General features: G+C 51.3%; 3 protein-coding genes across 39 annotated transcripts in view; 1 reads left to right on the top strand and 2 right to left on the bottom strand.

Moving 5' to 3' along the window:
* Nucleotides 1-4: 4 nt before the first annotated feature.
* Nucleotides 5-1,926, bottom strand: LOC122378697 (non-structural maintenance of chromosomes element 1 homolog). Its single transcript, XM_043360116.1, has 2 exons — nucleotides 1,866-1,926; nucleotides 5-849 (listed from the first exon to the last, which is right to left on the bottom strand). Exon 2 carries the CDS (start codon nucleotides 831-833, stop codon nucleotides 126-128), a length of 708 nt encoding a protein of 235 aa, XP_043216051.1. The 5' UTR covers nucleotides 834-849; nucleotides 1,866-1,926; the 3' UTR covers nucleotides 5-125.
* Nucleotides 1,478-15,458, top strand: LOC122378693 (prolyl endopeptidase-like). 8 transcript variants are annotated; one of them, XM_043360071.1, is made up of 12 exons: nucleotides 1,478-1,930; nucleotides 7,864-7,975; nucleotides 8,313-8,536; nucleotides 8,750-8,923; nucleotides 9,243-9,339; nucleotides 11,001-11,140; nucleotides 11,498-11,663; nucleotides 11,856-12,053; nucleotides 12,306-12,491; nucleotides 12,796-13,422; nucleotides 14,077-14,256; nucleotides 14,495-15,458. In XM_043360071.1, exons 2-12 carry the CDS (start codon nucleotides 7,907-7,909, stop codon nucleotides 14,555-14,557), a joined length of 2,124 nt encoding a protein of 707 aa, XP_043216006.1. In that variant the 5' UTR covers nucleotides 1,478-1,930; nucleotides 7,864-7,906; the 3' UTR covers nucleotides 14,558-15,458. The 8 variants fall into 8 exon arrangements, with proteins under 8 accessions (XP_043216006.1, XP_043216014.1, XP_043216009.1 ...); XM_043360079.1 differs by lacking the exon at nucleotides 1,478-1,930 and adding an exon at nucleotides 2,338-2,356; XM_043360074.1 differs by lacking the exon at nucleotides 1,478-1,930 and adding an exon at nucleotides 4,343-4,564.
* Nucleotides 15,454-22,408, bottom strand: part of LOC122378695 (phosphorylase b kinase gamma catalytic chain, skeletal muscle/heart isoform-like) — a 20,191-nt gene continuing 13,236 nt past the window's right edge. For 10 of the 30 annotated variants that reach the window (XM_043360088.1, XM_043360094.1, XM_043360092.1 and 7 more), the window contains exons 6-12: nucleotides 21,285-21,375; nucleotides 20,459-20,488; nucleotides 19,991-20,097; nucleotides 19,597-19,697; nucleotides 18,122-18,178; nucleotides 16,865-17,020; nucleotides 15,454-16,606 (exon numbers count right to left, since the gene is read on the bottom strand). In XM_043360088.1, coding sequence (XP_043216023.1) covers nucleotides 16,472-16,606; nucleotides 16,865-17,020; nucleotides 18,122-18,178; nucleotides 19,597-19,697; nucleotides 19,991-20,097; nucleotides 20,459-20,488; nucleotides 21,285-21,375 — 677 coding nt within the window. In that variant the 3' untranslated portion in view covers nucleotides 15,454-16,471. The remainder of the gene's footprint in view (nucleotides 16,607-16,864; nucleotides 17,021-18,121; nucleotides 18,179-19,596; nucleotides 19,698-19,990; nucleotides 20,098-20,458; nucleotides 20,489-21,284; nucleotides 21,376-22,408) is intronic. The other 20 variants (XM_043360104.1, XM_043360102.1, XM_043360110.1 and 17 more) reach the window with 3 other exon arrangements.

The raw sequence follows: 22,408 nt of genomic DNA, 5'->3' as shown, positions 1-22,408 counted from the left end.
GCCATTAACGCAATGGGTATGTATTTATAAAACGTTGTTCTCGATACGATGATACACAGTAGCACTGAACAATGATCAATCTTTGTACTCACTCATTTCAAGCCTTTGGCGACGATACTTGCTCCTCAGTCTTCATCCGTCATGAGCGAGTTACACTTCTGGCATTTGACCACTCCCATTTTGTCGCGCATCTTCCCCAGGCAGTGGTGGTGGTTCTTGGCGCCGCAGCCGTCCTGCTCGCACAGTCGGCCGCGCACGGTGATCTTGCCGCACATCTGGCACCGGGGCACGTGCTCGCCGTAGTGGCGCAACAGGTACGGCTCGAGCTCGAGGATGGCGCGCGTGTGCAGCGCCAGCCGGCTGTCGGTCTCCTCCAGCCAGCAGTCGCGCACCAGCCGGCGCAGTAGCTCCTGCGCGTCCGCCTTGGGCATGCCGTCGGCCAGGTTGAGCGCGGCCATGGCCGAGATATCGCCGCGCACCGAGGTCACCACCTCCTGGATGAGGGCGCGCAGGTAGCGCAGCTGGACCTCCGAGAAGGCCGCGCACGCCACCGTCTCCTCGCCGCCCGAAGTGTTAATCAGTGCGTACACCGGGCGACCGTCCCGCTCCGATAGGCCCTTCTTTAGGTCCAATCCCAACGAGTGCACTTTGGAACGCACTGTTAGCAGGAAGGTCTTAATCTGATCGAGGTCACGGATGGTGTTACCTGAAATGTCACCAACCAGCTTCTTCAACCCATCTGCAGAGATTGCTGGCTGGCTAAGCATTGCCTGCATGAAGTGCCGGTGCCAGTCGCCATATACGTCCACTGTGCAGTCTACCTCCATCTCCATACTGATTCCCTGATTCCTGGGGGAAATTAAAATGGTCAGTCTAGGCCAGCCAGCCCACTGCAATGCATCCAATAAGCTAAATTTTGGTTGATTGGTACTTGGTACCTACCTACTCACGCCATACTAATAGCCAGAGGAAACTTAGCATATGCTTATGTTTCCCATTGGCCATTACAAAATTGAGTTTTAATTGCAACAGACATAAACAAACTGCTGTGAGCTTGAATGATTCTACTGTTATGTCAGCATGTTGTGTCCATGACAAGTTGAGCAGGGCCACGGCAAGTGTCCTATTCTTTTAAAGAAGTTTTTGTTTGTGAAAAATCAGATTAATGTGGCTGCCCTGTCAAATCATCAAGATTCTAGGACAAGTCTTTGTATGGCATTTTTCATCACGCAATTCTTGGTCTGCACCTTTCTTTATGTCACAATTCTTTGTGAGCTCAAATACTTGTAGCACATTTCTTCGTTTCACATTTTTTCATCAGCAGTCAGCACAAACCTTCATATGAAAATCTTAGCCTAGCCTTACTCAGCATTAACCAGCCTTCCTCGTGCCTTACTCAACCCCACCCATCTAGCGTTGAAGAACGAAGATTTACGGGGACGGAAAATGTGAAACAAAGAATTTCCACGGGAGGGGAGTCTCGTCCCAAAACCTCTCCAGTCCTTGCTCCATTCGCCCGCAGCAATGCCCACAGGGCGAATCCGCTGCTAGATTGGCCAGCGTGCCGACTAATTTCGGTGGCAGTCTTACCAAAAAGGTGATGCGGCCGCTCTGCGCCGAAAAATTCACCATTCGCCATGCTGATGCGCTGAGTTCTGCGCATGCAAAGGTATACGCCCGATATGCGCGGAAATTTTCGGCACAATCCCGCCACTACGCCGGACATATTCGGCATATTGTGTATTTTTTACTTACCACCTATCACCCACCCCACCTACCTAATATACGACCTCTCGTGCAGTCTTTTTCGTTTTCAGTACCTACGATTCAAACTGATTCAAACCACATTACGCACTGAAACGTACAATTTTGAATTCAATGGATTCAGCCGATTCAGCCGCTTCTGCCGCTGATTTTCGTCAACATGAGGGTAACGCATGACATTTATAAAAGGGTGGTAATTTTCTCAGCACTAAAAACCGGTCATTTTGTGGTATTTTCGGCAAAACTAGGCATTTCCAGTTAATTTGAGGTATAACAGGGTCATTTAGCACCTAACCAGTTTTAACACCTATTTAAGAGACTTTAGCACTGCTTTCAGTCTAAATCGCAGTACTTTTAGTTTGAATAGCACCTAATGGTAGTCATTTCGCACTATTTTTGGTAGATGTTTAGGCATCCCTACTAAATCTAGAAGGATTTTAGTATATTATGGAGAAATAAACTACAATACTAGTCTGTACTAGCTACAGATTGTTTGTTGCCAGGTCGATTAGCGTCTGTTTCGGCGCATGCGTTTTGAGAGGACCGATCTTGGGACCGATAGGACGCAAGGCGCGCTTCTTGGACGGATTTGGCAAGGAATTTGGATAGATTGATTTACGTGCAGCCTCAGCGTGTGCCGATCATCCTGCCTTTTCTTGTCCAAGAGTGAACTGAGCGAGGTTCTTAGCATGGAAATTGGAGAGTGATGACGATTTCCGCGAGGATGTTGGGTCCTACCGTCCGCCCAAGCGTACCTACTGGTCCGCCAGTGCTGCTGTCTTTATTCTGTCAGGTTATCTAACGGCGCTATGGGCATGTAGGTACAGCATTGCAGTAGCAAATGCTTAATCTAAATTTTGTGCGGTGGCATTTTCCCATGCTTAGTAGGAAGCGCTCGACGTCCCTTCCGTACGTGTCGTGGAAGGGACGTGTCTGTCATTGACGCACATCAACTAGATGGATCTTGATTGTAGCATTTCGCAGCAGCGTTTCATCGTTCAGCGGCCTAACGCCTAGCCAGCTCTCATTTCGAGGGGGTGGTACTTTGCTGCTGAGGAGCATGAGTGGTCACGCTGCATCGTGAGCCAGATGAAGCCGGTGGGCAGACCGTGTACCGTACATTTGCGTACATGATTTTGTCCCACGAACTTAACCCTCGCCCGCACATGGGGGGGGGGGTGGTTGCCACCCCCCAGGTAGTCTTTCTGCTCTGCACTCAACATTTTTAGAGATAGAAGGCTGATTTTTCGTATAGCTGCTCCTCTATCCTTTCTTGATGTCCACTGAAAATTTGAAGTTTCTGTGATTTTTGGTTTCGGAGATATGACCTTGTTTTCAGGTCATGTCATGGCCCAAATGGCCAATTCTCAACATCTTGCGCTGGCTATGGGCCTTGTGAGCTTTTGACACCTTGATTTCGGCCTTTTTTGCCAGTCTTACCTCCCAACTATCATGGAACATGTTGTTCGACGATGTACAGATGTCAAGGTCAAGGTCAAGGTCAACCTAGGTCATCTAAGATAATTGCGTTTTAGGTAAGCGGAAATTACTTTTTGTCAAGTTTTTTTACTACATTTTTGGTAAAAGCTTCTCTGATTATGATATCATGTAATATGGACACAAAAACAATCGGTGCATACATAAGTATACACACAGACACACACAGACATACAAACACATATTATTGACCTTGACCTAACTTGACCTGACATGACCTCAGCAGCACAAATCTGGTCGGGTAGTGTGACAAAGAGGTTCTAGCTGGCTTGGCACCAGAAAACAGCATCGTCATCGGTAGGTATGGTAAGCAGCGCACTTGATATCCAACGTTGACCCAAAATAGCAACATTTTTTAGTTTGACCTGACCTGGAAGGTCAACGACTGACCTGAGAAGGTAAAACTGGGTATCATTGGATTCGTCTCTTCCCAAAGAATCTTTTTGGTCTTTACCGCTAAGCTCTATCTCCAACAGGAACGAAATGGCACGGGGGGGTGGCAACCACCCCCCCCCCCATGTGCGTTCTAGGATGGGAAAATGGCATGTGCGGGCGAGGGTTAAGCGATGCGCATTTTTGTCCACAAATTTACCTAATATATACCCAGCATGCCTATTAGTCGTTAGGGGACAGCACCGGGCGTGGTGTATTGCGTAGAGGGCAGCCCCTATGCAACAAAACTTGCTCCAATTCCGTTTTCATCGTGGAAGTAATACGCTGAATGGAGGATCATACTTTGATGTCCAACTTACGTACAACATAAAAAATAAATACCTCAAAGCTCAAGAATACTGTGATCATAGCAGTAGCTCGTGCTCGGCAGTGAAATCATGAATAGTGCTCATATACCGGATTTAGTGCAAAATGAGCTACCACACACCCATTTATTATGCCAGATCTGGCATCGCCTCTATACTAACTAAAATAGTGCGGAATGACCGGATATACCTGTGTTTGACAGGAATTGCCTGCGAAAAGACGATAGTGCAAACTGAACTTATGATAGTGCAAAATAACTGAAATTTAGGTACTGAAAAAATTATCCCCCTTTATAAAAATGGGACGGAAGTTTATGACGTCAGAGATTCAATTTTTAATTCAGATTAAAAACAAATATGTGTAGTGTTTCTGCTTTAGTAGGCTTTGTAAAATCACTTGAATTTAATTTGGGTCGGATCAATGCCAACACCGATCACAAATATATATTTTAAACCTTATTTATTGCAAATTTTTCATCTTTCTGTGTCTCAATTGGCGAGTTAGTAATGACGCAATCGGACCACAATGTGAAGAATGCATACGTGTACGTTTGACACTCCCTGACAAAATAACTATTTTTTTTCTTAAATTGTACATATATGACGTGCAACTCAAGCTGGGGTCGTTAGGTGTGTATTTGCAATTATTATACAATTTTGATACAACTTAAGATTTACCTGCTTGAGATAAATGTCTTTGTCTGTTGGGTTTTGCGGCAAAATGGTGATGCAAAGGTGCATACAACACAGTGCAAGATCAAGATTAACAAGAATAATTAGGTATCAATATCATGTTTCATAATTTGCACCAAATGTCATAGGAGACCCTGGGCACTATTCCTTATCTGGGCCATGCTCCACACTAGAATCCAGATAGAATGTTCTGCTGGGTGTTACATCACCAGACTGCAAAACGTGGCAGGTTTCGACAAGATGTCTGGCGTGCATGGTGCTGTCGCTAGCCTTAATCAGGCATGAGGCATGCAGTACAAATCTCAGGTGTGCAAGGCATGGCCCAGGTGCACAGGTGTGCAATAACAAATCAGGGCGTACATGCCTGCGATACTGGAGGAATTGGAAGGAACCCTGAATGCCAGACGCGCCAGCCCAGTTGTGATATTCTTGACCATTAGTCCTTGGAGTTTTGACTGGTATTGTGCGTCTTCCACAAGCTCGTCAGATGAACACAGTCACATTTCTACACGCTTAGCTACGAGGAAGTAACCTACATACCTATAACTACTTACAAAATCAGCACTGCTCATCCTCAATCATATCTGAACAGGCTATTACGTGCATGTACCTCAATCATTTTCTTAAAGCTAGCTATGTTAGGTGCACGGACAGCATCCTCAGGCAGTGAGTTCCAAACAGCAATGCATCTGACAGAAAAAAAGCGCTTTCTAGTGTCTGTGTGGGTGAGAGTGGGGAAAATCCTAAAGCAGTGGCCCCTAGTCCGCTCCTGTGGAGGGCGGTCGAACAGGTCATCTGGACTCAGGCACGATCTACCGTTAAACAGCTTCCAACATTGTATCAAGTCTGCACGAATGAGCCTCCCTTGGACAGAATACAGGTTCAAGGACTGTAGGCGATCTGCATAGCTTAATCCATTCATTCCATCCACTCGCTTTGTCCACTTCCTCTGAACATTTTCTAAGACCCGCAAGTCTTTCAGATAACCTGTATGCCACAAGCATGAACAGTATTCTATAACAGGTCGGATATGAGTAGTGAGCAAGAACAACATAAATGCGCGAGACCTGCAAACGGTAGACTTAAGAAAACTATGGGCCAGACCGCTAGCCTTGTGTGCAACAGTCCTAATGTGCTCGTGAAATTTAAGCTGCGAGTCGACAGTAACACCAAGATCAAAGTGAGAATCTACATGTCTACATGAATCATGAATCTACATGAATCAGGAGAGCTCACTCAAAGCTTGCAAATGAAGCAAACGTGAAATACGAGGACAGACGTCTTAGCAACTATTGCAACAATGCACCGGCACATCATTATCAAACAAAAACAGCTTCATTTTCAGACTCAGGACCTCAAAATACCTATGAGAAAGCTGACTTCAAGAAGTTCTAGCTCCAGACTAGCTGGTCCTGGGCCAGGGCCCTGTTCGGTCGCTGTTTTTATATCAGCGTGCTGTCAATATTCCCCATATAAGGAAGTTATTGCTGGCGCGGCTTGGCCTCTCATTGGTCTAACGAATAGACCACTTGAATTTGACCAATGAGGAGCCAAGAAGCAGCAGCATGGTTGCAGCCTGCTGATAAATAAAGGGGATGCGAACAGAGCTCTGGTTTTCCTGACATAAGGTCATTGATCTGAGCTGGAAGATAAGCCAATGATCAGACTCATAAAATCTAAAAAAGATCAATTATGACCTCAGCTTGTCACAAACAAAATGCTCAGTTTTTTATGAGGATACTTTCCTCCAGGTTCGAATGGCTTGGAGGAAGTCAGACCGAACTTCCCCTTCCCCCAACCCCACCGGTACATGTAAGCTGCTGGGAAAATGTCTGAATTTGTGGCAATATCCGCTCCAGTGAACTGTCGTCTGTCGCAATATTACCCCAATACTGCTCTCATCGTAATCCCAATACTGCTCTCACAAGAGTGTGGTTGTTCTTTTAACAGACAACTTGACAACCTTCTTCAACACATTTTGTGTTCATCTCATCGGCAAGCTTCGAGTGGGAGCTCTCTGGGCGAGCACGCCCCCATTCGCCAATGCAAGCCTTTATGCCTGGGCTGTGTCTTGCACACCTGATATTTGAAATGGACGCCAGAGTAAGGCTGTCATAGGCCGTGAGCACGCCAGAAATTTCGTCGAAATCCACCTCGTTTTGCCGTCGGGTGTATGACAGAATGTTTTGTGAAACACTGTCAAAATATTCTGGGAAAGTAGCGAAGTGGAGCAGGGGTGCAGCAACTACTTTCAGACTGGGGGAGGGGGGGGGGGCAAGCTTCTCCCACTGCCCCCGGTTCCTGCGCCTATGAAGCGCAATAATCTTTCCATCGATGGGAATCAATTTCACGTGAGAGACACACTGTGTTTTCTACAGAAATCCTAGCTCAATAGTCGTGAAACCGCGAAGGAACCCCTCTCAACCCGATGTATAGAAAACCGATAGTTAAGGGTAAAGGACTATACTATCCTAAGGCCTGTAAGGCCCTCAAATGTCAGAATGATATGAGAGGACACTTAACGTGTAAGGAGGCCACATGCCAGCCTCCTTAAGGCCCACACCAGCATTAGGGTGAAGGGTCTGAAAGTTATTAGAGTCTAAGTCATATTTTTTGTATGAGAGTGACCAAAACTTCACCAGTCTGAGAGGGTTTTTGATAGACATTCAGTGTGCTTCTGGCCTCTGGGGTCTGGACCTTGCGACCCTCATACGATTAGAATCTGTAACCAGGGCCAACCCTTGTTGGACCATCAACTTTCTGCCCTAGCAGAATATTGGGATAATAATTTCCCATACATTACCTGCAAAAAAGCTAAAATGTTCTGACAAACAAATTAAGATAGGGCAAGTCGACTTTAACCACACATATAAATGCCCACTCTGGAGATAACCAGCTGCTCCAGAGGCCAGCTTTTGTTGAATCCTACTGTGACTCCATTCACAGTTGCTGACTCCGACCACCTTCGCGGTTCCTGACAGGCAGCATAAATAATTGCAATCATTCCTGCCCATAAGCTACTGAAGCTAATTTGTATGTCGTCCATTCCATATCATTGCACCAATGTGTTGTATAGGTGTAGGTACTGTGTTATACAAACTTCTGTTCATCTTTAATGGTCCATCTTTAATGTTCATCTTTCCTGCCACAGACTGCTACATTTTCAAGCTTATTCAGGAAAGGCTACAGGCGCAATGTCTATAGCTGAGTATCCCAAGCCACGCAGGGATGAAACCTGTGTTGAAGAGCTACATGGCCACAAGGTGAGTACTTCACAAAGTGGTAAACACCATATATAATGCATATGACATATGTAGCATCGATTATCTCCTACATGATCATACATGCTTCTTTTTTAACCCGAAAACGTTTTCAGCTTAGCTAGGTGTTATAGCTGTGTGCTGGATGATGTGCTTTTGTTGCCTGTTGGGTCTGTTCACGCCCGGCTGACCAGCTGTGTTCTCTGTTGGGTCTGTTCACGCCCGGCTGACCGGCTTGTTCTCTGTTGGGTCTGTTCACGCCCGGCTGACCAGCTGTGTTCTCTGTTGGGTCTGTTCGGCCCGGCTGACCGGCTGCGCTCTCTGCGGCCTCCTCCGGCAGGTGGTCGACCCATACCGCTGGATGGAGGACGCCGACGCGCCGGAGACCAAGGCCTTCGTGGACGCACAGAACCGGCTCACCATGCCCTACATCCAGTCCTGTCCGCACCGCGAGAAACTGCGCGACACGCTCAAAACCATGATGGACTTCCCCAAGATCGGCTGTCCGTTCAAACGCGGTGACCGCTATTTTTACTTTTACAACAGTGGTCTTCAAAATCAAAGGTAATTTGCAGTTTAATTGTTATGACGTCGTGTCTGCAGGGAACTTAATTGCTTTTTTATTCCATAAAGTGTACCAACTACACAGACAAAAGTGAGTCAGAGTATGTTTATCCGTGCATCCCGTTATCTTGTACCCCGCTGCCGTGTATGCCATTAGCGGCCGCCTCTCCGGGCCACCCCTCCTCTGAGCTGACCGGGGCGGTCGGTGCGCAGTGTGCTGCACGTGCAGGACTCGCTGGACGCCGAGCCGCGGGTGTTCGTCGACCCGAACCTGTTCTCCGAGGACGGTACCGTGGCGCTCACCAACAGCGCCTTCAGCGAGGACGGCGCCACGTTCGCGTACGGCCTCAGCACCAGCGGCTCCGACTGGAACAAAATTCACTTCCGGTGAGCGGCCCGCCGCCGGCCGGACCGTGCACGGGACGCGAGCTCTGTCGGCGGCAGTCGGAGGGCTGTCTATTAACGCCAGTCTTTGTCTTTTGAGACCGTCATTTACCACAGTAATTTTTGCGTGAAAATCAATGATTTACTGAATATCTGTACCGGAACGTATCTGATGATATTTAAAACGTCTTATTTTTATTCCTATTTTACTCGTAGTATCCAGGGTAGATGGCCTAATTCTTGTTTTTTATCTTGGCGTTGCTAAATTCTAACTGTAATGTTTTTAGTGCCTCAATGAACCATGTCTGGACTTTTATTTCAGTTGTGTCGAAACGGGAAAGGATTATCCTGAAGTTTTAGAAAAAGTCAAGTTTTCGTCCATTGCATGGACACATGACAACAAAGGAATTTTCTACGGGGTAAGCACAGTTCATATATTTAATATTATTACGGAGCGAGCGAAGCGAGCGTAGTCTTTCCTTAGATTAACGGAAATTTCTGAGTATGAGCGGCCGGCCGGCCGTGCGGACGCTTTTGCGAGGCTTATATCTCAGCAACCACTTGACCGATTTACATGCGGTAATTTTTGTAGGGTAGCTTCATTCCTTCTACCAAGTATTGGACTATTCCCGATGCATGTGGGTGACCCCTTATGCACGTGCCACGTGCAAAACGAAGAGGTGTCAGTTTTGCAATTGTTGCAATATCTCGGTAACTACTTGGCCGATTGCGCTGAAAGTTGGCATGTAGGTAGGCACCCACTAGGCACTGCATATCCATGTGCCAGAGTTGGGGTGCTGCTGCACGTGCGCACGTGCAGGGGTCGTCTCCAGATCTCGAGAACGGTTCGACCGATTGCGCTCAAATTTGGTACACAGTTAGGTACCGGTTAGTAGGGTGCCGTGCACAAGTCAGTTGGGACCCATTTTGCACGTGCGCACGTGCAGGGTGCCGCTTCCAGATCTCGAGAACGGCTGGGCCGATTGTGCCCAAATTTGGCGCATCGCTAGAGACCGGTTAGTAGGGTGCCGTGCACAAGTCAGTTGGAGGTACACCCTCGCAATTTCGCACGTGCAAGGCCCACCCTCTCGCTCGCTCCGTTAGTCGCCCCCAAAGGCGTTATACTGGTTATTATTTGATAGTGTATTGATTACGGAGCGAGCGAAGCGAGCGGAGTCTTACGTAGAATTAACGGAAATTTCTGAGTATGAGCGGCCGGCCGGCCGGCCGTGCGGACGCTTTTGCGAGGCTTATATCTCAGCAACCACTTGACCGATTTACATGCGGTAATTTTTGTAGGGTAGCTTCATTCCTTCTATCAAGTATTGGACTATTCTCGATGCATGTGGGTGACCCCTTATGCACGTGCCACGTGCAAAACGAAGAGGTGTCAGTTTTGCAATTGTTGCAATATTTCGATAACTACTTGGCCGATTGCGCTGAAAGTTGGCATGTAGGTAGGCACCCACTAGGCACTGCATATCCATGTGCCAGAGTTGGGTTGCTGCTGCACGTGCGCACGTGCAGGGGTCGTTTCCAGATCTCGAGATCGGCTGGACCGATGGCTCTCAAATTTGGTACACAGTTACGGACCAGATAGTAGGGTGCCGTGCACAAGTCAGTTGGGACCCATTTTGCACGTGCGCACGTGCAGGGTGCCGCTTTCAGATCTCGAGAACGGCTGGGCCGATTGTGCCCAAATTTGGCACATCGCTAGAGACCGGTTAGTAGGGTGCCGTGCACAAGTCAGTTGGAGGTACCCCCTCGAAATTTCGCACGTGCAAGGCCCACCCTCTCGCTCGCTCCGTTAGTCGCCCCAAAAGGCGTTATACTGGTAAAATATGATCCGTTTTTTATTTGCTAGCGTTTCGTCACCATAGATATCAAGTATTCTAAATCATAAGCTACAAGTTATGCTACCCTTGGATTGTCCTGCTGTATTTGACTTGCATGAATAGTAATTATGCCTTATTTAGTCATTATTTCTTGACTGATTGTGTGTAGTCTATTATATTTACTGCATCACAATGACCGTTGTCCCGTTCGTATCACTGACATGCGCTCGTGTGCGGCCGGGCAGCGTTTTAACCAGGAGGGCACGACGGACGGCTCCGAGACGACGTCGAACCTCAACCAGAAGCTGTACTACCACCGGCTGGGCACGGACCAGTCAGAGGACGTGCTCTGCGTCCAGTTCACCGATCACCCCAAGTGGCGGATGTGAGTGGCACTTACTGAGGCAGCGGCCTGGGACCGTGCAGGCCCCCCGCAAGCCCCCCCCCCCGCAAGTTCGACAAGCGGCCGCTCTCTTAGTATCGGGCTTACCGGGGAGTTGGGTGACCGCACTAGACTGTGACAGAGGCGCTTACTAGTAAATTTATCGCATTTTTTTTTTTTTACTTGTCAGTGCTGTATCGTTTTTTATGTTTTATATTACGTCTTGTATAATTTGCATATTTACAATAGTCGGTGAAATTTTGTCGCTCTCGCGTTTACTCGCTGGCGCGGTGTGCATCTATGCCGAGTTTGTCCGTGTGGCCTGACATCCCTCTCTGTGTCTGCCCACGCGGCCTGCAGCGGTGCCGAGGTGAGCGACTGCGGCCGCTACCTGATCCTGCTGCTCTCAGAGGGCTGCAAGGACAACATGGTCTACTACGTGGACCTGCAGGGTCTCCCCGAGGACGGGCCCCGCGGCCTGCTCTCGCCTGTCTGCATCGTCGACAAGTTCGAGGCCGACTATGAGGTGGGTGCGGCTGTTGGCGGCCACCCTCGGCCAGTCTGCCGGGTGGGCCGGGAGATGTGTTCCCAGGCTGCCGTACGGGGTATAGAATGGATGGAGCTTCAAGATACAAATGACTTAAGTGTGATGAAAATGCTTAACGTACTGGAGAGGATCCGAGATTGTTCGTGACCAGCTCCTTCCCGCTGCCCCCAGTACGTGACCAACACGGGTCCGGTGGTGGTGTTCCGCACCAACAAGTCGGCGCCCAACTATCACCTGGTGACGTTCGACCTGGAGGATCCGGCCGCCGGCTGGAGCGTGCTGCTGCCCGAGCACTCGCAGGACGTGCTCGACTGGGCCGCGTGCGTCAACACCGACCGTCTGGTCGTCTGCTACATGCACGATGTCAAGGTGAGGGAGCGGTGATCTGAGAGCCGGGGCGTCAGCGCTGGGGGGAGGCGGGGGTGGTGGGGTGTAGCGTTAGAGGGTCCGGGTTCAGTGGCGGTGACGTGGTAACTTTTGGACGATCTATTGGTGCTTTGAATGGTTGAAAGTTTGTGAGTTGGTTGTTGGAGTGTCATCCGCCGCAGGTATGAGTTACGTTTTATCAGTGGTGCTGGTGTGCGTGCGTGCGTCTGACCTCAAATTGTGGTTCTCCTGCAGAACATCCTGCAGTTGCACAGCCTGTCCTCGGGCGAGAAGCTGTCCACGTTCCCGCTCCAGGTGGGCACCGTGGTCGGCTACTCGGGCAAAAAGAAGGACACGGCCATCTTCTACAAGTTCACGTCGTTCCTCTCGCCGGGTATCATCTACCGGTGCGAGCTGAACCGACCCACCATCAAACCCGAGGTGAGAGGGGCGGCACCGACTCTGTGTCTGAGCGGCGGGTATGGCAACTGCAGTGCATAGTGGTGGAGAATAGCTACGAGTCTTGCTGGTATTGGGACTGGCTACTGCGAGCAGTAAATTGGGGTCTGTTTAATCTTACCGTAAATAGAAATAAAGTTGATTAGAATTGCGTATTGTTTAATAAAGTGATAGCGCGATCTACATCATATGCTGGACGGTGGCAGCTGCGACCTTTCCTGTTTGAGGCTCACATGTCCGGTGCACCCGTGTCCAACCCCTAAGAGCGTCTCTCTGTTTTCGACAGGTGTTCAAGGAGATCTCGGTGGCGGGCTTCAACCCGTCCGAGTTCGAGTGCTACCAGGTGTTCTACTCGAGCAAGGACGGCACCAAGATCCCCATGTTCATCATGCACAAGAAGGGTCTGGTGAAGGACGGCACGGCGCCGTGCCTGCTGTACGCCTACGGCGGATTCAACATCAGCATCACACCCACGTTCAGCGTCTCCAAGCTGGTGTTTGTGCAGCACCTGAACGGCGTGTTCGCGCTGCCCAACATCCGCGGCGGCGGCGAGTACGGCGAGCGCTGGCACAACGCCGGCCGGCTCTTCAACAAACAAAACTGCTTCGACGACTTTGCGTGCGCGGCCGAGTACCTGGTGCGCGAGCGGTACACGAGCTCGCACCTGGTGAGCTGCGAGGGCGGCTCCAACGGCGGCCTGCTGGTCGGCGCCGTGGTCAACCAGCGGCCGGAGCTGTTCGGCGCCGCCATCGCGCACGTCGGCGTCATGGACATGCTGCGCTTCCACAAGTTCACCATCGGCTACGCCTGGGTCACCGACTTCGGCAACCCGGACGAGAAGGAACACTTTGAGAACATCATCAAGTACTCGCCGCTGCACAACATCCGAAAACCGACCGGTGACGCCAAACAGGTGAGCAGGAGCAGGAGGGACACCGGCGCACCTTTGCTGTGTTGGCGGGGCGGGCGGGCACCGGCAGTGCTGTGCTGTGTAGGTGGGAGCGGGCGGGACATCGGATCGGGTGTCAGCCGTGCAGGCGGGGCGAGCTGCTCCCGAGCGCCTCTGGGACGCTCAGGGACAGGGTGGGCCGGTATCTATCGCCTTTTCCCATTTCCTTGTTTATTCAGCTGGTGAGTTGTTTCAGCATGCTGATAATTGATTGCATCATGTATCTTTGCACTTATTTCAATGTTTGAGTCATTTGTTCTCTTGGGGGTGTTCGGTATGCTGGCGTTTTTACCAGGGTTGTCTATCAAACAGCGATGAAACTTTTGAAAAGGTCATCAATGGCCTTGCGGTTTTGTGCCGTTTGAGAACATGTTATCTAAACTAAGCATAGTGTCTCGTTTCTACATATTCCTTCACCATATTTCACCACCATATTCTTTCCTTTCATATATTCCCTGCTTTTCCCAGCAATATTTTATCATTTGTTATATCGTACAATGTGTTATTGATTCAGTTTAACAGAAATCCCTTGTAAGGTGTAATTTGTTGATTATCCAGAAATAGTAGTTTTTGCTCAAGTATTGAGCTGCGCGTGTGACTGGTCGAACTCTGTTGCAGTACCCGGCGACGCTGTTGCTCACGGCCGACCACGATGACCGTGTGGTGCCGCTGCACTCGCTCAAGTACATCGCCGAGCTGCAGCACACGCTGGGTGGCGCGCCCGGCCAGACGAACCCGCTGCTCATCCGAGTGGACACCAAGGCCGGCCACGGCGCCGGCAAGCCCACCGCCAAACAGGTCAGTCCGCCGGGCGCAGGGGAGGGTACTATCTGCGACTTAAACATCAGCCAGCAGCTCAGTCCGCGTATCAGAAGGAGGCGGGACAGTGGCCGCTGCAGGCCGCTCGTACAGCCGTGTCGCTGGGTAGGCCCGGCGGCACAAGGCACGCACCCTGCTCAGATAAACTGGTGTAAACCATTATACAGCTGTAATCTGCACTGCCGGACTGCTGACCGTATCTCGTCCCGTTCCTCAGATCGATGAGTGTAGCGACATCTACTGTTTCATCATCCAAGCGCTTGGACTGCAGGTCCAGTAACTACCTCGCCCGCGTGCTCTGCCAATGGTACAACCGCCTAGCCAGCTCCGACATACAGTGTATCTAGGGTACAGTCTGCCTCCAGCCCCCGGCGCGCGCGCACACACAAACATCCAGCTCCACACCAGCGGCGGCGGCTCCGGCCCGCCGCTGACCGGCAGGCCACCTCAGTCCAGCGCCGCCCGCGCGCGCCCAGCGCTGGCGGCCGCTTCATTTTATTGTTGACTCTTACGTCCTTGATTTTGTTTTATGTTGATTTTTATTGTTTGTCCCACCCGGGGCCGGCGTCCCGGGCCGTTTTGCTCAAGGTATTCACTCTGCGTGGCAGTTGACGTTCTGCCAATGGTTTCCTACACATGAGCGCACGGCGGGACGGACACCGAACAACGCGCCGTGTGTCCGATTGTCGCTTTTCGTAATACCTCGGGTCCGCTATTGTACCGCGTGATTCACGCGGTACGGGCCGCCCAAGCAGCTGCTAATGTCACTGTTAACTCATGATCAATATACGTATCATTGATGGCCGCGGACGGGTTTCACATAGATGCTTTGCTGGTAGTTCCGTCGCGACTTAGATGTTGTGTGGCGTATGCGTTGGGACGTACGAAGCGCACTAACCCGCGGCCTGGTGTTTTTCAGTTTTGTTTCGATTACCGTATGACTTACAAGATTGCATGTCGATTGGGATGTCTGTCGATGTTGGGACCTGTCAAGATGTGCAGCGTTGGTGCATGTGTCGTTTTGTCAATTGCCATGGAGTCTTAAAACCGAAACACGGGTTCTGAATGTGATTTTCAACTACTGATATTCACATGACATATAAAGCCCCGTCGCCCCGTGGTCGTGTGTTTCATTATGCGCTTGGAGGTTCATTGCACTGCATAAACACACACGGCGAGTGTTCACTGTATTTATTGACACGCTCTGATTCCATTCGGAGTTCCGGCGTCTGCCCTGCCGAGTCGCCCAGAAGACGACTCCACCTTTACTGGGCTCGTACAAATGCACTGGACTAGCTACGGGGCAAGTCGGGACTGCGCCGCCGCACGTCGCTCAAAACACGGGTGAGCATCAGCCTGCCTATGAACTGTCCCGGCTCTGGCCATCACAGACCGCGCGTGGGCACCGAGCCGACCCGACTGACCGCTGCGACTGGCGCGCGGGGGTCGGGCCCGACCGAGACCAGCCACCAATCACACACGCACTCACACACTGACAGGCAGCCGCACCGGTCCCGGGTAGCGCCGCCCGGGAAAACTCAAACCCGCTACACGCGCGCCCACAAACGGCGCGCTTACAAGATGCTGAGATATATGATCACTCCTGCGCGCCGACAACAGACTATGCATTCGCCACTGGCTCCTGAGTCTGGTCGGAGCAGAGTACGGCCCCGCTCGGAGACCGGAACGGGGCGGCGCCCTTCCCTGCCGTGATCGTCGGGCGCCGTACTGATAATAACCGCTATATCAGCTCGGCCGAGACGCATACACACTCCAACTTTCCGCGCTAGTAATATCTACGGATCTCCTACGGCCGTTTCAAACATCAGAGAATAAAACGATCAAATCACTCTAAAGCTCGTTCATCGCCAACTCATTCAGTGCCCATCGGGAAGGTTGTTCAGTTTACTAGTCATGGTAGCAGGTCGCCGGACGGCGACGAAAATCTAGCAAGGACTAAGAAGAGAGGAGGCATTTGAAAAAGGGGTGACGGCAATCCGATAGGGCCTTTGCAACTCTCGCGCTAAATGTGCGTGACCAAGTCCAGTGCAATATTCGGACTAGTGTAATGCACGCGACAGCAGAAACTGCTGTCCGGTGCCATCATACGAACACTCGCTGGGAGAACTGAGTCGGGCCTACCCTGATCCACCGGCCGGCCGGTCTACGCCCGGTCGTCAGCCCGGTCGGACGCTCAGCTGGTGACAAGCACCGGCGCGGCGCGGCGCAGGTCCGTCTTGGGCAGATTCTCGAACAGCATGGCGCGGTTCTGGCCCTCGGCCTTCTTCACCCAGTGGCCGTAGACGCGGAACGCGCACGCGTCTATCACCTGTGGACAGGTTGGGGTAGAGGCCGGTCAGACCACGGGTGGGACTGGCAGCTCGTAAGTGACGATACAACGGGCGGGTGCTGAATGCGCACCAGGTGAAGCGTTTCGGAGTCTCAGTGAACTGCAAACGTAACCACTGGAGCCACCTGTGCTGTCAAGATTTCAAGACACCGCAGTGTCTTGAAATCTCAATCTCATGAACCAGTGCACTGGTTCATGAGAAAAAAAAAACAAAAAAAAAACAGGCAGCGTCCTGACCTTCCGTAGCGCCTTGATCCGGTACGGGTCCATGATGGCCACGGAGACGGACAGGGCCTCGGGCGTGTACTTGAGCCGCTGGATGCGCACGGCCGCGCGCACGCTGTTGATGGCCAGCTTGAACATCCGCCGGCCGGAGAAGGGCCGCTCGCGAGCCTGGTGAGCAGACGGTGCGCAGTGTCACAGGCCAGCTCAGCTCAGAGTACGGAAAGGTGGGCCCGCGACTGACTGCGGGTCATAACGGTCAGCCACAGCTGGGTATAAATCAGGTCACCGTAAGATCGGTGGCTCGTGGACTGTGCTCAGCACGGAGTCAATTGTTAGTGGCTTAGTTTCAATCGACTGGTCTGACGCCATGCTCTTTATGAAATAAGTCACACGGTATAGGTGCGGCGTCCCAGAAAAAAAAAACGAGGGCGACGGAAGAACTGAGAAGACTGAATTTCGAAGGCTGGATGAAAACATATGGTCAAGAATTACATTAGAAGTAGGTAACATGCTCGTTATCAGCTTGAACTAATGACCGCAAATCATAGCTAGGCATCATATACGAGGGTAAAACTAATCGGCTGATATGTACGCTAGCAATGTAATCGCCACAAAGGGCATATACGGTCAAGAGGGATTCAAGTTGTAATCGCCTACCTTGCATGCCAAAGGGGTTGGTTTCTTCAGTGTGCGACCTGCAACCATTGAGTGCGCGACCCGCAACCATTGGGTGCCCTTACAGCCGGCATTGTACCTATAGTAGATACTGCACTACCCAGCTATGGCTGATTCATGTTTGTGTGAAGATGACCAGTGACAGCCAGGCAAACGATAAGAAAATGTTTTAAAAAGGCACGTAAATTGAAAATCCGCATGCGACATGCAAACCTGGGGAAGGAAAGGGAAACAATGTAAATTTATGCCTGAGATATAAGCTCTTATAAATGCGAACCCAATTGTTAAAAAATCGCGACTGTGAGCTTTTATAGCCAGCATCTCCATTTACCGTTATTGAAAGGAGGTAGTTGCCTCACAATGAGGTTGCTCCAAGTTCATGATCGCAAGCGGGTTAGTGTGAAGGCGATTGCGCTGGCTCGGATAACTAGAAGCAAAATTTAAATTTATCGCCCTCTTTACGGGTCCGTAACAAATTGAGGTCCGCTGATTGCTGAAGGGACGGTTTGGGAGGTGGGCGGGGTAGCGGGCCCGGGGCTGCGCCGGCCGTTCGGTGCCAGTGCCCGGGCTGCGCCACGCCGTCCCGGCTCTCACCTCTACCGTCGGCGCCTCCTCGAGGTCCGGCGGGGCCGCGGGGCAGGGGGGAAAGTCCTGTCATGCACAGGACACAGGCACACGGGTCAGCAGAGAGGCGGCCGTGTCCAGCGCCGGCCGGCCGGCCGGGTCGGGCGCGGCCTCAGCACGGCGGGCGCCGCCGGAGAGACGGCGGTGGCCGCCCGCGACTGTGTCCCAAAACCACCGACAGGTGTCATAGAGAGGACAGTAGAAGCTATTACAGAAACGAAGACTTGTAGAAAATGCCAAAGAAAAGTAACGAGAGAGTGAAAGATGAGAGAAGTAAGCAACGTGCTTGAAAAGACTTAAAAATTGTCCATTTTCAACATTAATTATGTGACGCTATTTACGTCACTCGAAATCGTGGCATTTTGGCATAAGTTAGCGGATATTTTTTTTTTTTTTTGGAAAGACATTTTCAGTCCAAAGCAGACGATTTTGAGACACTGGCCACGGGCGTGACCAACCGCCATCCCAACCGGCTGCGGAGGCAATACAACACTGGCCAAATACACAGCACTATTATACAGTGAAGCCGCTGCTGAACTACGGTCTATTGTGAGCTGCGACATCGAGAGAACATGATTAGAACTAGCTACGGAGGCTGCGGCGGGTTACTGGTGAAGCGCTTAGCACACACGTCCTGCTGCACCGGCGACTGTGGCGGCCGTCGGCGCTCAATGACGCATCGCGGTGGCGGACCGCGCTGGCAGTCTCCCCACTACGGGGAGCGGCACAGGTCACCGATTCCCGGTCTCTGCACCTAGAGAAGCCGGCGGTCCCAGCGTGTACCGCCAGCGTGCAGCACTCCTACACAGCGCAACTACCCCATTTATTAATATAGGCACGTATAGATTTTTAACCCAAAACATGCATTGAACCTAACAGTCTTTTCATCTGCTGACTTTGTAAAATGTCGAGATTTAGATATAAGCCATTTATAGCTGTTACATCCCGAACATAGTAAAAATCAAAGTAAAAACGTCGGTGTTACGAGTCAATACCGTGGAACGTTTGTATTAAACTGCAGTGCCGCCATCCCCGTTATAATGTCAATCGGCGCCGGAGTTCCTCCGATTGCACCACAGGCCGGCTGCAGGTCGGCAGCGGCCCCCGAGCATGTGTCAGTCACGTTAGCAACAGAGAAAACCATAGAAAACGCGCCACGGCGGCGCCATGCACGGCACCTCCACCACAGAGCCCGGCCCGGTCAGGGACGGTGACCCCAGCTCACCACCGAACCTGCACCGGCTCCCAGGGCGGCTCAGCAGTGAACCAGAGGTGGCTCCGCCTCAGCAGCAGCTCAGCTCAGCAGCAGCTCGGCAGCAGCTCGGCTCAGCGGCTCAGCTCAGTGGTTCAGCAGCGAGCCAGCGGCGGCTCAGCCTCGGCCACTCGGCCTGGATGGCGGCAGTTGACCATGCACAGGGAGGGATGGGGAGGGATGGGGTACGTACCGTGACCCGGTGGAAGAACGGGTGCTGCAGCGCCTCGCGGACGGTGATCCGCCGCGCCGGGTCCACCGTCAGCAGACGCGAGATCAGGTCCTTGGGCGCGTCTGAGCGCACAGCGCCGCAGCAGGTCAGTCATGGCAGGTGTGTGCGTGTGAGGGAGGCGAACGTAAGATTGGTTGGTTCAGGGAACGTAGCATACTAGTGCTTAAAAAGCAAAGTACCACAGTCCACATTTGATCACACGTCTATAGTAATGTGATGTCAGCTGAAGCATAAATCGGCACAGCTTAGTTCGTACAAAAAAAAAACATCAAGTCACGTAACGTTACTGCAAACGTGTCACAAACTGACCCTCTCGAATGCCGCGGGTTGTCGTCATTGACGTCATCGCTCTCACCTGTGACGTCATCCCACTCGGGCGAGCCGAACGTGAACTTGCCCTCCATGATGTTGCGCAGCATGACCATCTGTTTGCGGTGCCAGAATGGTGGACAGCCGACCAGTCTGCGAGATGGCAGCAGCAGCGTCAGACAGCAAGGCTATTCGGTATACCTTCATATCATATACCGCCGGGTGACCAGTCGAGGAACTGGCAGCAACCGTCGGTCCGGCGCTAGCATAAGTAACTTCGTAAGCAAATCTTTAATAATATAAAGCTTTCTTGGCAAAACTACTACCAAATTTACACCACATGCATCAATCATTTTATTCATTAACGTCCCTGCAGTGGCAAACAGTGGTGTTCCCGTACGGTCTAATCGCAAATGACTATGAATAGTTATTACGCTTGTGATGTGATCCGACTAGGCTAGAGACTGGCACAAAAGTACCCCACCATGCTCTGGAGAGACGGGAGGATACTCACAGTGTGTACATGACGACACCACACGCCCAGCTGAAACCCAAACCGTTGGTAAGCATCAACACATTTATATACGAACCTTAGAGACACTGCCTGGCTATACTGAACTCGAAAAACACACCGCTGTTTATTACATAATATCATAGCTAAAGGGATTGTATCGGTCATAAGCTATTTTCAAGCCAGCATTGGTTGTCATTACAATTACACGTAGTCATACTAAAAAATAATACCGGAGCAATTAATGCAATCACATTGAAAGCATATTCAAGACTAATCCAAGCCCCGAGGCTCCAAGTTTACACTTCTCCAGACTGCTTCTGGTATTCAAATAAATGACTGCACGATTAAAGTTTTTATGTAAGCAGCATGCGGCAAGATGACAGGCTTTGATGAACCTAGAAAAGCAGTAGGATCTAGGTAGCTATAGTAAAATACCCATGCACTGCAAACAGAAAATGCAAGCCAATAGCCAGGTAGGAAAGTTCAGACGCATTCTTGGTTTTGACACTAGTTAGACCGCATTGGACCACTTTATAAAGAATGTAAGATATAACGTGGCCTTGATACCTTCATTGCTCAACAGTGGATAAATGACATCATATTTGCCAACACAGAATGCAATTCACGGAATCCGATACTGGAACAATTTGGAGCATCTGAAAAGTGTATTGCACGCAGCCGCAAGTACAAATGCATCGAAAAGACGCTTAAGAAGCATGCTCGGAGACGAGGCCGTTGGGCGGGTGAGCGGCAGTGGCCGGCCGTGCGGCGGGGGCGGGGCGGAGCGGGGTCGGAGGCAAGGCGGGGCGGGGCGGGCCGGACTCACAGGTCCACCGGCTGGCCGTATCCGGGCGCCTCCTCGTACAGACCGGACCGGATCAGCTCCGGCGCCATGTAGCCGGGCGTGCCCAGAATATCTGCGCGCACACACACAGACAGACGGCCGGCGCCGGTCTCAGAGCTCGGTCCCGTCCCGTCCGCCGGCCGCACACTCACACTCCATGCAGTCTGGCAGACGGTGCCGGCGGAGCGTTGGACCGGGACGCCGGGCGGACAGCTGGGGCTGCTGGCTGGGGCTGGTATCTGAGGCTGCTGACTGGGGCTGCTGGTTGGGGCCGTGGGCTGGGACTGGTATCTGAGGCTGCTGACTGGAGCTACTGGCTGGGGCGGTGGGCTGGGGCTACTGGCTGGGGCTGGGGCCAGTGTCTGGGGCTGTGGGCTGGGGCTACTGGCTGCGGCAGTGGGCTAGGGCCGTGGGCTGTAACAGCTAGAACCGAGGGCTGTAGCGACTCTAGCTGGATACGACACGAATGGCAGAGCTACTGGCTGGGTCTGTGGTGGCTAGGGCGGCGTCTGGGACTCCTAGCCGTGGTTCGGGGCGGCAGACGGAGAGCCAGGGGCCATAACAGTTGGGATCAGCTGGGCCGATCACTAGGATTTTGTGTTCCTCTCGTGTCTGAGGAGAGGTTGATCTGATAAAAAAAAAAATGATTTGTCATTGGACCATCATGGGTAAATGTCATACTTTGCTCAGTCTGTATGTAATATTGTATACTGCGTACTTGTTATCTTGGTTGGAGCAGCTAAGCAGGTCGTTATGATTCAAGGTGGCTTATATTTATATACAGAACAATTTAGAGTCATGGTCGGAAGATCATTTGTCATCCAGCTTATCCCGTTCCTCAGTCCAGTAGGTGAGTCGCTATCAGTCCACTCCTAATGCAGTCAGTCACGCCCGTCCTGTCCACTCCTGGTGCAGTCAGTCACGCCCGTCCTGCACCTATCCTGCAGTTAGTCAGGTACAGCCCACCGCTAAAGTAATGTAGGGTTTTACCAATCTCAACGGTTGGCTTTGACTGACGATTGTTTAATGCGGAGTGATCGAAAAGAAGATGTCAATAGCTAAAGTTGCAGCTGCAAGGGTGACGATACATATAAGTCACATTCAAA

Source organism: Amphibalanus amphitrite, unplaced genomic scaffold (genome assembly GCF_019059575.1).
Source record: "Amphibalanus amphitrite isolate SeventyFive unplaced genomic scaffold, NRLGWU_Aamphi_draft 000063F_arrow, whole genome shotgun sequence".
In the NCBI taxonomy this organism is placed as follows: domain Eukaryota; kingdom Metazoa; phylum Arthropoda; class Thecostraca; order Balanomorpha; family Balanidae; genus Amphibalanus; species Amphibalanus amphitrite.
The sequence above is the reverse complement of the archived record's forward strand: the minus strand, read 5'-3'. Positions and strand labels throughout refer to the sequence as shown.

Coding starts and splice junctions, on each gene's coding strand:
- LOC122378697 (XM_043360116.1), bottom strand. CDS start 833: ATGGAGATGGAGGTAGACTGCACAGTGGACGTATATGGCGACTGGCAC.
- LOC122378693 (XM_043360075.1), top strand. CDS start 4,711: ATGTCTTTGTCTGTTGGGTTTTGCGGCAAAATGGTGATGCAAAGGTGC. Junction 9,340..11,000: donor ACAAAGGAATTTTCTACGGG/GTAAGCACAGTT, acceptor GCGGCCGGGCAG/CGTTTTAACCAGGAGGGCAC. Junction 11,664..11,855: donor AGTTCGAGGCCGACTATGAG/GTGGGTGCGGCT, acceptor CGCTGCCCCCAG/TACGTGACCAACACGGGTCC.